Source organism: Tenebrio molitor, chromosome 3 (assembly GCF_963966145.1).
Source record: "Tenebrio molitor chromosome 3, icTenMoli1.1, whole genome shotgun sequence".
Classification (NCBI taxonomy): Eukaryota; Metazoa; Arthropoda; class Insecta; order Coleoptera; family Tenebrionidae; genus Tenebrio; species Tenebrio molitor.
The window spans coordinates 27,718,958-27,733,845 of NC_091048.1; the positions used below are offsets into that span (position 1 = coordinate 27,718,958).

The 14,888-nt window shown below is 44.2% G+C and overlaps 1 protein-coding gene across 4 annotated transcripts; it reads left to right on the top strand.

Moving 5' to 3' along the window:
- Nucleotides 1-6,618: 6,618 nt before the first annotated feature.
- On the top strand, nt 6,619-14,597 carry mrj (DnaJ heat shock protein family (Hsp40) member B6 mrj). 4 transcript variants are annotated; one of them, XM_069040731.1, is made up of 7 exons: nt 6,619-7,090; nt 12,538-12,647; nt 12,698-12,807; nt 12,880-12,990; nt 13,252-13,434; nt 13,488-13,755; nt 13,808-14,597. In XM_069040731.1, the coding sequence occupies exons 2-7, from the start codon at nt 12,583-12,585 to the stop codon at nt 13,905-13,907; spliced, it is 837 nt and encodes a 278-aa protein (XP_068896832.1). In that variant the 5' UTR covers nt 6,619-7,090; nt 12,538-12,582; the 3' UTR covers nt 13,908-14,597. The 4 variants fall into 4 exon arrangements, with proteins under 4 accessions (XP_068896832.1, XP_068896836.1, XP_068896835.1 ...); XM_069040734.1 differs by lacking the exon at nt 6,619-7,090 and adding an exon at nt 11,651-12,480; XM_069040733.1 differs by lacking the exon at nt 6,619-7,090 and adding an exon at nt 11,651-12,476.
- The last annotated feature ends 291 nt before the right edge of the window (nt 14,598-14,888 follow it).

The window sequence follows — 14,888 nt, forward strand, 5'->3', positions numbered from 1 at the left end:
TTACTTAATAATGATATGCAAGTCATTATTTTTTTTTATGATGAGGCTTGGTTTCACCATTCTGTTTTCGTTAACTCTCAAGTAAGAGAGTCTCGAAATCCGATTAACAATTTACAAGAACTGTAACCAGTAATTGAAGATGCCACAGCAAATGTGGGACCTGAAATACTGACCAATTTTTTAAATAATAGAGGAGTCAGTGTTGTTTGCGGCGAGGTAGACATCATTGCGGACAATTTCTCCAATCAGTTACTTTTATGTGTTTGTTGAAAAATACAGTTATTCTTTTTTCACTGAATTTAATGAGTTCACGTTTTTCACGCCCCCTTTGTATGAGCGTACGCCTATGTGTATTGTCAAACGCGGACTTGCCATTAGAATGACCAACATCTGCGTTACCAACATATGAAAAAAAAGTCACAACCTTTTATAGTTACATGATGTCAAGTTTAAATCATTACAGAATGTTTAGAAAAAATATTGATAAGTTGGAGAAAGCGAACAAGAATATTCAAATTCTTATGTAAATTACCAAATATCTGATTTTTTTGGTCATTTCAAACATTTTCTCCAATCACTTAGGTACTTTATGTTTGCTAAAATATGCAGTTTTTTCTTTTTTCAATTTATTCACATTTTCAATCTTCTAAAGGTGAGTTGTTAGTTTATGGTGTGTTGGTCTGGAGGCCGCAACAATGCTCCGGTAGCTCATATGGGAAAATAACCGTCATTACGGAGTTGTCTTCTGCGGTGTGTTTGCTCTATCCGGCCCGCCTTAATTGGCCTAACATGCTCATGCGAATTAATAATCCGCTGTCGTTATTAATAAGTGTTCGGCCATCAATCGTGTGAATTTCGGTGAAAGTCCGGCTTAATTGGAAAGCAGAGTACTGTAATAACAGTAATTAAACATTTCGGTTTTTGCCCAAAACAATTCCATGCAAATTTCACGTTATTTATCTTTCCTGCGTCGATTAATTGGATTAATCCAGCCAATTAAAGTAATACTATGGCTGTGCCCAGTGACCCCTTGACACAAAAATCACCAGGATGATATCTGTAATTGTAGAGGGGGCAAGCTTCCCCTCCGGCGGCCATTACACTATTTGCAAACAATCAAAACGACAGGTCAATCAAAATCGCCAATTGTGCCTCCCCTCGAGCCATCACTCAAGCTTTCTAGATCAGTTTGTTGCGGTCCTGCATGTCTGGAAAGCTACGCTATTTGCACAATTAATAAACAAGTACTCCGATAAATACGATTCGTAATGGCGTGTCATCGCCTGCTGTGATTCATTTCAGTCCACACTTTTGCCTCTCCTCCAGCGGCCATCAACTGTAAGCCCAATTATCACAATTAAACGCTTTACTTTGCAGCAATTACGCGTTTTTTGCCGTCTGGCGTTTTTCTGCGCGCTTTCGTGACATGATACGTCTCGCGACGGTGAAAACTCGTTGATCTGATTTTTTCCGGTGGAGAAAATGGCTTAAAAATCAATTAGATGAAAGTCAATTGGTGGGCAAGAAAGTGATGAGATGTGCGATTGTCAGTTCGCATCCGATTTCGTACCCGCTCGGACGTTAAATCCCATCAGAAGCTCGACTAAAGCCCGGGCTGACACGTGCTAATGCATAATTCACACTTAAGCGGTTCAGATCGACGTGTGCTGTCCGCCTTCTCTCGTAATCGCGTCTTCTGCCGTAAACCACAAAGTCACGGATGGAAGCGAGGTCAAAAACGACGAGACGAGGCACGTGATGAGGGTGATGGGGCACTTTGGGAAGATGAGATCCGGGGATCCACCGGTAGTAAAAAATAAGTTAAAATTGTTCCAGCCATTTTATAGTTGCACAACGATTTTAGTTGTTAAGTTTTTCTTAAAGAAATGTGTCTTGAGACATTTTCAAAATAACAAAAAATTTCTCAAAAATGTAAATTTCCCTTCTTCTAAGTTAGGGTTTGTTTTCTTATTCTTTCTAAAAAAAAAATAAATAAATAAATAAAATACTACAATACCGGTGACCCCCCGATATAAAAACAAGTCAAAATTACTCAAAACTCAAATAACCTTCAGGTCAAATTTTTCGTAAAGAAAATTGCCCAAAAGTAATAAAAAACACAATCTGTGAATCATTCTCATCTTCCAAGTGTCTTTTTCTCAAAATAAGTTTTTGATTTTATATCAAAAAGGACTCAAAAACTCAAAAGAAGTCCAATAAATGTTCTCATACTACAGTTTTTTTTAAATTCTTATATGACATCTTATACATAAAAATATTCTGTCGAAAACAACAAATCATGACAGCACATGATTCTGTCACTTTGTGGGGATAAAATTCGGGGATTCCCGGTATAAATTTCAAATTTCCTCAAGTACTGAAGTAATCTAATTCATCTTCTCCAATACAACTTTTTTACAGGTGTTTCGTGAAGAAGCTCCTAAGACATTTCCTAAATTTGCTCAAAATTTCCTTGTTCCAACGGAATTTGTTTAATTGTTTCTCGAAAAAATTGTTCTGGTTTTATGTTCAAATTTTCAGAAAGCACTCAAAAATAAAATAGAAATTTGTGCAATAAATTCTCTCTGTTTTAAGGCCTAAACTATTCAAAAAATTATCCTGTGCTGTCAAAAACACCAAATCGAAATCGTGTTCGATATGAGTGCTTTGACTCGTTTAATCTCCCACTTTACGGCGATAAGATCAGGGGATCCCCCGAGTCCCAAGTCAAATTTCTAGATAAAATCGCCAAACAATCATGTAGAAAGCTTATTTAAATTAGGCGACGGTTGTTGCGAGTAGCGAGACAAACATTGTCCACTCTGAACTACTATTTTAATTAACTTTCGTTCTAAGATAGCGATCGCGGCCGTTACGCTGCACTTTTATCCATTGTCCACAAATATGCTAGACTCGCGACTCTCTTTCTCCGGAGATGATCCGGTGCGATAGCATCAGCCGCGACCTACATTACCGGCGGTTCCCGCGTGTCGCCCGCCAAATTCAAATCCGGTCCTCGTCTATTCCAGTGCTGCGGCCCAAAATACGCGTTTAAAATTATCACCGGCGCCGCTCACCTCTTCTATAAATGAAAACCGTTGACTCCGTACACGATCGGGTGACAGTTTCCCACATACGTTACGTTATTGTTAGGAAAGCGCTACACGGTTCTGGCATTTTTGTTTTGCTTTTCTAGTTTATTATCGGCCAGTAGGCACTCAACTGTGTGGCCTAGATCGACACAACCCGATTAAGACCATTGTTTATTTGCCTTAATTGACAATGATACTTACCGTTAAAGCGACAGTAATCAGTGCAAACGTGCGAAAACTTAATCCGGGAATCGCCGGAAGCTGCAGCGCCCTGCAATGCCGACAATTCACGGACCTGTCAATGACCCAAGCTACCTAATTACCCTAATTGTCTGGAGTACTTGTTTATTATCAAACTGGGGCGCGCGATAAGACGGCAGCGTCAGCCAACCTTGTGCATTAATTAAATAATAACACTAGACAATAAATAATCAGCGAGTTTGTTCCCAGCTGAAATTATCTCTCTAGGTATGTATGAAATGAAATTGTGCCAAGTGGGACAACTAGAATTTACCTTGCGGCCACGTTTTACAGTTATTTTTGTGTTTTTTGCGAAAAAATCCGGCACTCGAGCCACAACCAAGTGTGAACGGGGCCTTAGCCCAAATCGGTTCGAGTCTAGACCGGTGCCGTTATTGAATCAATCCGGCGATTTATTTCAATTAGCACAATAATCTCATCCTGTTTTGTGATGTTGATCTGTCGCTTTGATTCTTCCAGGTGTTGGAAAGGAGCGGAGGAATTAGGGATTTTGTTGCGGGGGTTGGTAACGAATGACAGGTGAAGAGCACCGTTAGGGAGAGTGCGTTACGCAATGCGTTCAAATTTAGAGTGAGAAAGGCCGGAGTGATTCTATATTCGGCAAGAGTGACTATTAATAGCGTGGCCTGCGGCCAAGAGTGTTTTACACGAACCGGCGGAAAAGGTACAGTGGAGGACCGCTGCCAAATTTCTTCATCATCACCAATGTTTTGACGCAAATCGCACATATAGAGAGTTCCGGAAACGCAAAGCGCCAATTAATATCTTTTATTATAAACGGCTTAGGTTGGCTAAGGTCAACACGTTTTACATCACAGAACCGATCCGAGTGATTATTAGTCGAGAGAGTTTCCAACAATCGACTAAATTAGTCACGGAAATTACAGTAATAATTACAGACGAGTGTGGTTTTGATCGGACTATTTGCAGGTGCTTAGTCAACCGGGAATTAACCTCAAGAGTGTTGGGAACTCGCACCCAGAGCACGACGGAAAAATCCCGCGCGGTGACAAATTGAAAGAGGAAGAGACTGGATGGGTCTGAGGCAGCAAAAAGGTCAACGTCGCGCCATAAATTACGCGAGAAATGGAGAGTTTGACGGAATATAAAGTAGAGAAACGCGATAGGTGCGCTAAGAGGCTGTGATTGATGTCTGGTTGGGACTTCACCGAGTGTCAATTCGAATTTGGCGCCGAGTCCGCCCCGCCCTTTTAATGGAGGAGCGTCCATCTTGCCGGCACTCATGAATGGCGTCCGCGACTCTGCGACAGATGCGTCTAGTAAATAACTTCCCACCTCTGTTTGGGTCCAGTCCAGGACCGAACCGAATCCCGAAATTGTTTTCGCGTTCCATCGCCTGCACAAATCTACCAAGAAATGTGGTTCGGTTTCGTTGAAAATCGGCCAAAATTGCAGGGGACACTGCACCACCAGGGCCTATAATTAATCCGCCGCCGAGTTTAGCTCGTCATTGACCTTCACGCATCAAAACTAGTCGGACAATACTTGAATCATTACCCCCAGGACATCCAAAAATACGACGAGGTGGCGAAGGGGCCCTTCCAAAATTCGACTCGACTGGATTTCGTTGTCTTGGGGGCCCCCGACAAAGACTTTCACTCGTACTCGCTTGGGATTTATTAAATCATTCCGATCGCCTTAATTATGGGTTCGTGAAGGGAAAAAAGGAAATCAAAGTCGATTTTGTTTTGTTCGCATCGAGAGGCGCCGCCACTGGACCGTGCTGCAGGAACTAGGAAGCCAATGTATGGAAGAGTGACTCGTGTCGGAGCCTCAGCTTTAATTATTTCCTTAAAAACGTGAATTGACGTATAGCAATGGCACACCTAGTCGGACCGTTTTTTGTTTGTTATGTGCACGTGTGCTGTTGTGAAATTAACTGTTCTTCGCTGTACGAAATGTCGTAATCCTAGTCTTTGTCCGCGCCGACGCCACCTCTACCACCTTCGAAATGTCTCTCCCAACGGTGCTGGCTTCTTTTGTGCCCGTCCATGCATAAAATTTACCATTTTTCTGGTTTTCTCTAACAGTTTTTGTTTTTATGGACGCCTCCGGTGAGCCTCCTCAGTCCTCACCGATTCGGTCCACATTCCGACCACATTTTCTTCCACCTTCAATATTTACCAATCCTTACCGGAACTCGCACACGACAACTCTTACAACATTATTTGCCTTCCATTTTTACAAATCATGTCAAAACAAACCGACAGTTGGCAACACTGACTGCAATTCTTAACGTGTGTCAAAACACTCAAATCACAGCCATCTGTAATAACCCCAACCACGCTATACTGGACAAACGATTCCAAGCGACAAACTTTTGTTGATTTTGGACCGTTGAGCAATCAGGTCGGCAGATAGGCATCGTGTTTTGCTGTAAATATTTTTTACAGCTTATGTTGTTTATCGCTTTACTTTTTATTATCTATTGTTCCAATATTTTTATTTTACATGTGTCGAACGTGTAGCAGTTTATCTGAACCTAGATAAAGAGCGTTCTAAAAATACGATAACAGTTACAAAAAAAAGATTTATTTTATGCAAATCGCCCACGTGACCTGGTCTGTTGAATTTTTTGATCATAAAAATGGAATTACATAAAAGAACTGTTGTTTTTGCCAAAAGTATCAACACACTTGTGACATAATGACACACCATCCATAAAAAATTGAAAAGTTGACACTTGTTGATATTTCTGAACTCGGAGGAGTAATTATATAGATCAACTACCAGGAGTAAACAGGTCAATTTCACCCAAAACATGATACTGGAGGTGTGACGTTAGACACGATTGTGCTATCAGCTGCGAAAAAAAAATGTAGGCGAAAATAGATCCATTGTGTAATTTGCCAAAGACTAGATAGACAAAGCTCTGCGTGACAGTAGTAACACTGGCAGCCTGTTCTTGCGTTAATTCAGTCGCTCGGCAATTTGTATTCTTTCCACGCTCAAAATAAGTTTGATTGTTGGAGATTAAGTTGGCCTTGAGCACACTTCTAAATTACTCATTTGTTTATTAATTGCAGTTTCTTTTGTCGAACACAACAAAGAGCTGAAGGGACTTGCGGAACCATTAGTCACGTGTCATTCGAAGAAGTAGGTCCAGGTGGACCGTATCGACGTATCGGTTATTGATTTGCATATAAATAACTGTGCGCAGACAAACAAGCCGAATATTTTTAACCGAGCTCTCGTCCTGTGTTAATATTGACGTCCCCGCGATCAATATTGGGCCTTGTGTCGCCATTTTCCGCCGCCATGATGCTCGGCGTGTTTTCCGTTGTTTTTTGAGAATGTGCGATCGATCGCGGCCGCCTATCTCGACAAGAGGGAAGAAGATATCAGTACAACAAGGTTGGGTTTCGATTTGTGTAAAGTATCGAACAGCTGGTCTCGTGTGCGGTTGGGGCGGTGCGTGTGCGCGTGCGCCCCCTCGTAACTTGTTGTCTCTCCCTCCTTCTTGCCTCCTCTCTCTGTCTGCGTCGAGTATCTTTTGTCCAGTGTCCGCAGACATCGAAGTTGGCTCGTCTGAGTGTAGTTGTAGTCAGCGTCGACTGCATAAATGTGCATGTGGTTTGATTTTTGATCGGTGATCGGTGTGTTTGCAGTGGGTTCGTGTGTTCGACGAGTGATGGGTGTTTGCGTCACGGACTGACCCAGCCGCCGTCATCCCTCCCGATTCCCGTCAGGAAAAGGATTTTTCCCCGTCCGATACGGTAGGTACGCCCGTGTCGGGTGGATGCACCCGGTCGTTACGAAATCGGATTTATCGCCGCACAAATCGATTCACAATTCGAATTTTTGCTTTCTCTCGACGTCAGTTGGCAGCCTTGGCGACGTAACCGCCAGCGCCTACCTGGCCTTATCGAAAGTTTTCAAACCCCTTCGAGGAGGCCGTGGTTATTTTGATCCGATCAGGCAGAAAAAAATGGCCACACGTCCACCGTGCTTGCGTTGGTATTTATTTTAGCCTCGTAACTCACTTATATTTTCGTTTCTATTTTTGTAAAAAGACGAGTTTGAACGCGGTTCATCGAGACGCCAGCTCGCGGAGTCATTGATTTTTAGGGACGTTCTGGAAATTTTCCGCCGGTTTGACGGTCAAGGTCGCACGGGAAAACGGCCTTTCCGGGAAGAACGTCGTGCCACCCCGTCCAAGGTCTCGCCGCCTTATCTGCGGGTTTTTCAAGTCGAGTGTTTTTGTATCAATCGCGATTTTAAATATAGTCGAGGACGCGGACCGCATCACGCACAGAAAGACACGATCAGATTGTTTTTGTGCCAGGATGACCCCCTGGCCGTGACGTCAGTCGCAGCCACTGCATCTGTCTCCCGATGCGTTTTTGCCCGTGGCAAGGAGCCACATCATGTCACAGCAATTAAGCTATTTTGGGGAATCAGAGCTTTGACGAAAACATCACGAATTCGTTACCTGAACTCCACGAAAAACCAGGGCTTTGGGAGAGTTACTGGAAGTGTCAAAAGTGACGGATGACATTTGATGCCGCACCATCTGGACCCAGACAATGTGGGCGATTTTTTACACCGTTCCAACATCTCATTAAAGAAACGATTTTTATACACTTCTCCGTTCCACACTACATAATGACCGCTTCTCGGCCCCCCTTTTTCGGATCACAAAGCCGCCGCCGATTCGATCACGCACCACTGCCATTTTGACAACAACGAACTGTCAACGATTTTTGACTTCACCCAACACACAAAAAATCATTCAAAATCCGATCTGTCGAGTCTTTGTTTTGTCTGCAACAAACATGTTTGGTCGTGGTCACGCAGAGACGATCCACCCTTCTTGGGGTCGCCACTCCTCAGGTCAAGTCGTCGATCACGCGATGTTCCCACCTGCAGGCACAATCTCTTCGATCTTTTTTCGCTTCGGTGCCATCAGCTACCGTAAACAGATCTCGAAGAGACCGTCACCGCGCCCGCGTGAAGCCTCAAGTGTGGAGTTCATGCCCTCCGGTGGCCTTGAGGAATACCTGATTGTGCTGTTTTCCCGAGCGAGGTGGTCGTCCAGATACACTTTATTAGACGGAGGTGTAATTACCTGGAAGCGTAGGTTAACCTTCGATGCCACAAAGAACCAAACCGTCTAGAAACCGCGGTGTCGGTGAATAATTGGTTCGATTGCGTCTCTTCCATGGCACTTTCATCGCTTTATTAACATTAAATACAGTGATTAAGTCGTTTGTGACGCTTGTCCTGTTATGATTGTATTCAGCTCGGATTTATTTTCACTTTCGAAGAGAGGGAAGGTGATTCGGGTGGAAAAAAGAACCATCCGATCGTTTATTTACAAACAGTTGCATAACGTGAGAAGAACTCGGCAAGAATGTGCGTCTGGTTCCCATTCGGCAACTGTTAAAAACACTCAAGACGAACACAACTCCAGCACTATCATTCGGCATGTCCGGTTTAGTAATCGGCGTGATTCAGGCTGTTGACATCCCGACAATGGACTCGTAAACGCAACATTAAGGAGATTTTATTGAAATCGATAGATTCTCCAGTGACTCCGCTCAAAAGAAGTGATTCTTAGGATGACGCCGCATTTATGACACCAATAAAACATGACTGGTAACCAAAAATCTGCAAGTTGTTTGCTAACAAGCTGCAAGAAACACGAGTTTATCGCCACATGGTAAAGCGGGAGTTGTGATATCACGCTTCCGTGGAGTTGTTATCTGGTGAATTTTCCACCGAACTGATAAACAACCAGTTTGAAACGCGAGTCGGTACACAAAGAAAACGCGCGACATTCGCTTCTGGAATTCCTGCACCGATCAGAACCAACACCTCGACTGTTTTATGGACGGTGTGGCCTTTGGATTGGCATCCTCGATCTTCCTGCTACTGCAATTCCTGGTTTTGCCACTACTGACAGGCTGCAGCTACGCCTGTTTCTGTCCGGAAACGCAAAACAGTTAGTGTCGATTACACCAGATACATATTTTACACTTTCCGGTGTTGGTGAAACCGAGAATTCGCCGAAATTTGCACAATTCCTGCGACTTTGTTTCAAACTACAGAACAGATTTCCTAACCTACCAATCAGCAGGACTTGTACATTGACTCAACACAACAGAAAACGATTTCTCGAATTCCCGATCAGCAGGAGACGGATTCCTGCTGGTTCCATACTTTCCAGCTTCTGATGGAAAATGAAAGTATTTGTGTACTTTCCTGTTAGCAGCTCCGGAGAAAGAATTCTAAGCGACTATCTTTCATGCTAATTGAGCAGGAATTTGTGAGGGGACAGCTGAAATCAATGCTTCGTCCGTGGTGAATTCCTGCGGGCGCAGCGCCTCGCAGGAACATCGCACCGAGATTCCTGCTGCGAATGTGCTGAATTATAGTGGTGGAAGGTAGAAAGCCGCGGGTGGCAGGAATTCGCAGTGTGAATTCCCGTTGCGTATCTAGAATTCCTGCGATTTCGCAAATTCCCGTGTCACCTTTTCGGGAGTGTTTTTGTAGGTTAAGCGCCACTCAGGAATCTTCTATTTTTACATCGGGGTACTCCAGCCGCGAGTGCGGTCAGAGCCTCACCGGCGGAATTGTCTGAATAAAATAACTTATTTTTAGCGTTGCATAGATCCAGATTAAAATCGTTGTTTAGATTAGCGCGTGTTTTATGTAAGAGAACTAAAATGGGTGCGTGATCTCACGCCTCCTCAAATAAACTCCTCTCGACAAGAGCGTCCTCGGCGGGAGGACCTTGCGATGTCGATCGAGGCTGGGGGAGCATCTTCGTCGGGTAGAATTCGTTAATTGCGGTGTCAATTGGCGCGGCCCACGTCACACGTTGAGTCATTACGATCGGAGAAGGTGTAGTTTTTGGAAACTTGCCGCCATTCTGCGGCTAATCGTGTAGGTATTATGAATAATGCAGAAATCATTGAATAACGGATCTTAATGAATAAGCGCCTTGCGAAATATGGCGAAAACGACGAGATTATTCGACAGTCATCCCGAAATTGCTCTAACTGTACAGTAATGAGGCGGGTGACGTGGCCCGGCGACACTTCCCTCGTTAACTCCGTTGTCTTGGGGCCCATCACCCGGCCAACAACACGCCCATCACCGCTTTCTATTGGCGATTTTCCGTGCGACAGTGTTAATTGCTGTTGCCTTAATGAACAATAAAATCGTCGATCGACGACCTCGCCGGTGTCACTGGTCCACTCTCCAAGGTCACATTGTAGGTTTAGGCAGACGACGGTGGGTGGCCCCAGCTTTCGATTTCGTGCCGATGGACCGACGGTTTCCACAAAAGTCGCCTTTTCAAACACCAAAGATCGAGGACGGCGAGACACCCACCCACTCGGCGACCGCTCTTATGCAACAAGTGCCAAAGAATGTACTAATGACAATCGTCATTTTGCAACTCTACTAATTGCAACCGAGAGTTGGGTCGGTCAGCTTTTATGGGCATTGTTGCAGCAGCGAAAAAATCGTGATGGCCGCGCCGGGATTATTGAAATCGGAAACCTAGAAGCGTACCGAGTGGGTTTTTAGGTCCCGACGTGACAAGAATCGAACAAAAGCATCCTCACAAAGGACCACTCTCAGCCCCATCTGTCTGTCGGCACTGGGAACTTTTCAGGCGCCAAGTTGGCAACTGTACACTGTCATTATCGGTACTGTTTATTTTTTTTTATCATGTGCGATTCGCATTGATAAAGAATCTATTTTCGGTGTCTCACTCGAATGACTTCACCGAATTTTTTGCTCAACCCTCGAAATTCAAACTCATAAATACAACATGGCAGATGTTACATAAGACACAACATCCGAAGGCCTCGCTCAAATTTGAATATTTAGCTTAGCTATCAAGTTCTAAATATTTATTTCTTCAATTATCCTTGAAGCGAACCCGACCGGAGGAATATTTTAATTCCACGTCATTTTGAATTTCAAATGTCAACGGTTACTCGACCAAATTTGATTCTCAAATATTTCCACGATTTAACTCTTGCAGGTGACAGAACAAACAACGTTGTTGGAGTTGAAGACTGTGCCGGAAGCGCAAACTTGCAAAACGATTTGTTTTGAACAGTTTCTAGAGTGAACCGGTACCAACCGTGATTGTCGGTTGGCCAGACTGGCACGCGGGCGCCATTGCCATTTCGATTTGACGTGATCTATCATCGTTAGCAAACATCTTTATTGCAGTATTTAATGGCCAACAAAAAGATTTAATTTGCTGTTGCGTGAGTATGACGTTGACAATTTGCGCTTGTGGCGAAGGTTACGGCGAGAAGAGTCAATTTGGCAAGAGTCGCCTCCATTGTGCCACTTTAATGAGTCCATTCCCACCAAGTTTGGGTGTAAATAATCCGGAACCGAGTGTATAAATAGCGGTGAATTACCTTGAATGGTAATTACGCGGTGCCGTTTTTATTCCAGTCACATTTTCGTATCTTCCCATTGAAAAACTAATTTGTAATCAGCGGTGCGTTGGTCTGGTGGCGGTTCGTCGACCGTCGAAGCTGCGCGAAGAGATGGAGGGTACGGTACGAGCAAAGACGTGCCTTTGGTGGGTCGGGGTCCGGTGAATTTTCGAAGCGGAATCGGCCAAGGATTAAAAATGGCTCGACGACCGAAAGAGAAAGCTTGTTATGCGATAAGTGGACGTAGTTGCATGCAAATAATGCAAGCCAGTGAGTCATTAATTCGGTCAGTAATTATGTTGTTAATAATCAAACTGGCGAATTCCTGCGAGCGCTGCACGTCGGCATCCTCAGGGTCGGCGTGCGTGACACTACTGTTACATAAAAGTAATTAGACGGTCGAAAATAAGACGCGAAACCTTCATCTGTGCGAAATAAACAAAGTAATTTGGGTTTGATTACGATCGTCTCGTGAAACGTAAACCGGTGGCGTGGAACGGCGTTATGAAATGTCTATTATTACGTATGGTGAAAAAGCGGTCACCGATTGATCGCGAACGCTCCCATTTCGAGAAAATGACAGGTCGAGTCTAGTGAGCCGCGGTGACAAAATTCAAAATTGCAAAAATCAGACGTTTCGAAACGGCTGTCATAAAAATTCTAACGAAACCGCCTGGTGATGTATTGTTTGGTCGGTAATCTAATCATATCAGATGATTCAAACGAGATAAGAAGTGTCACTTGTGTTTCAGTAATCTTCCGTAAAGCTGGGGTATAAAGACGCAAGTGGCACCAAAATGGTGGACTACTACAAAGTCCTCGAGGTGTCAAAAAACGCGACGACAGCAGAAATCAAAAAAGCGTGAGTATTATGGGATTGAGGTGAGTTGGAGGGACTGATGTGGGTTTCAGGTACCGCAAGCTCGCCTTGAAATGGCACCCCGACAAGAACCAAGACAACATAGAAGACGCGACGAAGAAGTTCAAGGAGATCTCCGAGGCGTACGAAGTCCTGTCCGATGGTTAGTATTGCACCTAGCGCACCAGTGCCGTTCCTGTAGGTCGTGTTTTTGTTTTGTTTTCGGGCTAATCAGATTCGAAACGAAAGATTTACGACAACCGAATGAATAGGTCCAGCTCTGCGAGAACGTCGAGGTCCCACAGGAGTTACTTTGACACCCACACTCCCTTCCATCGGTTCTTCGGTAGATACAAACATTACAAGTGTGCTGAGCGGGCCCTTTTCTCCGACATTACTTAACACCTAGGCCTAACCTTCCAGCCTGTCTACTAACCCCACTAACCGTTTTGCACTTTTCCTCCGACTAATCCCGACAACCGTAGCGACTTAACTCTAGTTTCGCCTTCTTTGTCGTTTTAGCTCAGGCCAACAACGACTCTGAGGACTCGTCTGTTCGCTTTTTGCCCCCTCGTTTGTACCCTCCACTGACCGTACCTTTTTGCAGATAAAAAGCGACGAATGTACGACCAGTACGGCAAAGAGGGCCTCATCAACGGCGGCGGCCGCAGCCGGACCAGGCACGAGGACGACTTCGACTTCGGGGGCTTCGGCTTCTTCACGTTCAGAGACCCGGAGGACGTATTCAGGGAGTTCTTCGGCGGGTCGACGCTGGCGGACTTGTTCGGAGGTGAGTTGAGAGGTGGGGTCGCGGAGCCGTGGGTCAAGAGTCTTTGTGCGCAGATTTTCACGAGCACGGGCACCGGGACCGGCGGAGGAACCGCCACTCGCACCCGCAGAACGCCCTCAGCTCGACTCTGTTCAGCCCGTTCGGGATGAGCCTCGGCGGCAACTTCATGGACGACTTCTTCAACACGGGCCACGGGGGGTTCACCTCGTTCAGCACCATCAACAGCACGTTCTCGAACGGGGCGGGCGGCGGCACAGCCAACATCAAGAGGACGTCGACGTCGACAAGGTTCGCCAACGGCAAGAAAATCACCACGAAGAAGTGAGTGCAGAGGGTCGCTGGGGATTCGCGTTCAAATGTTTCTTCGTTGCAGGGTGTACGAGAACGGCAGGGAGACGGTGATGACGTACGAGAACGACGTCCTCAAGGCCAAGACTGTGAACGGGGTTCCTCAGAGTCTGACGTACAGTTAAGCGCATTGGCACGTGGTACTTACCAAAATTTCACGGTTCTTGTTCAATTAGAAGAATCTATTTGGAAGTTTCAATTATATACATGTGATCTATTTAATGTTGAATTGGTTTTGGCGGGAGATCCAAATGCCAAAATTATCAGTGTGTGTATTAAAGACTACCTGTACTGTTGTAATTTTTTTTATTTTTTATTTAGTTGTGTAATAAAACGTTACAATTCTGTTTTCAGAATTTTTGTAGTATCTTAATTTTTTAATAAGATGTTATGGTCACGTAAAGGTCTAAGCGATTCTGCGCCGTTACAATTAATAACTTAGGTTTATTATATTAGGTTAGGAATTGAAAATGCTCTTGTACGAGAGTTGCTCAGGACGAGTAATTTCATTAGTTTGTAATTACGACTTAATATTCCTGTCAGGTGAGAAGAAAATTCCTTTTTAGTTTCGTTCTGCAAGACTGCTAATTTTATATTACATAAAGCTTGTTCACTTTGAGGAATTAACAGGAAACGAAATGTTGTAATTCTAATTTTATTATTAATTATACTCTTTTGTTAGGGTTTTTTTTTCAAGCTGCACTATAAGATACTCCTATGATTGTTAAGTACACCGATTATATTTAACGTGTGCTTAGAAATGTACAGACACAGTCTTAAGTGTTAGAAAGAAAAACAATATAATATGAACTATTTTCGGTTGCATTGCAATTTCATTACTCAACCTCTCCCTCCTCCCTCCTATCCGACATTTTAAGTCGTCGCAATGACAGATCAACTCGACTACGCCACTGGTTTCCGTGCCCGAAACATTAAACCGCGAAGGTAATCGGCTTTGTTTTAATTGGGAGATTAAATATTCGCTCTGCTCAAGCTAATTAGGTACTTGAATAAACACCAACAACCCCATTTTGCTCCTATCGATTTTTCGTAATCTGGCGAAAATAAATGTTGCGCTGCTGCTTCAAGCCACGAACGACAGCGCC

What these genes read in the sequence shown, in the direction of transcription:
- mrj (XM_069040731.1), top strand. Translation starts at nt 12,583, where the DNA reads ATGGTGGACTACTACAAAGTCCTCGAGGTGTCAAAAAACGCGACGACA. An exon ending in ACAGCAGAAATCAAAAAAGC is followed by an intron (nt 12,648 to 12,697) that starts GTGAGTATTATG and finishes TGTGGGTTTCAG; the next exon opens with GTACCGCAAGCTCGCCTTGA. An exon ending in AAGAAAATCACCACGAAGAA is followed by an intron (nt 13,756 to 13,807) that starts GTGAGTGCAGAG and finishes TCTTCGTTGCAG; the next exon opens with GGTGTACGAGAACGGCAGGG.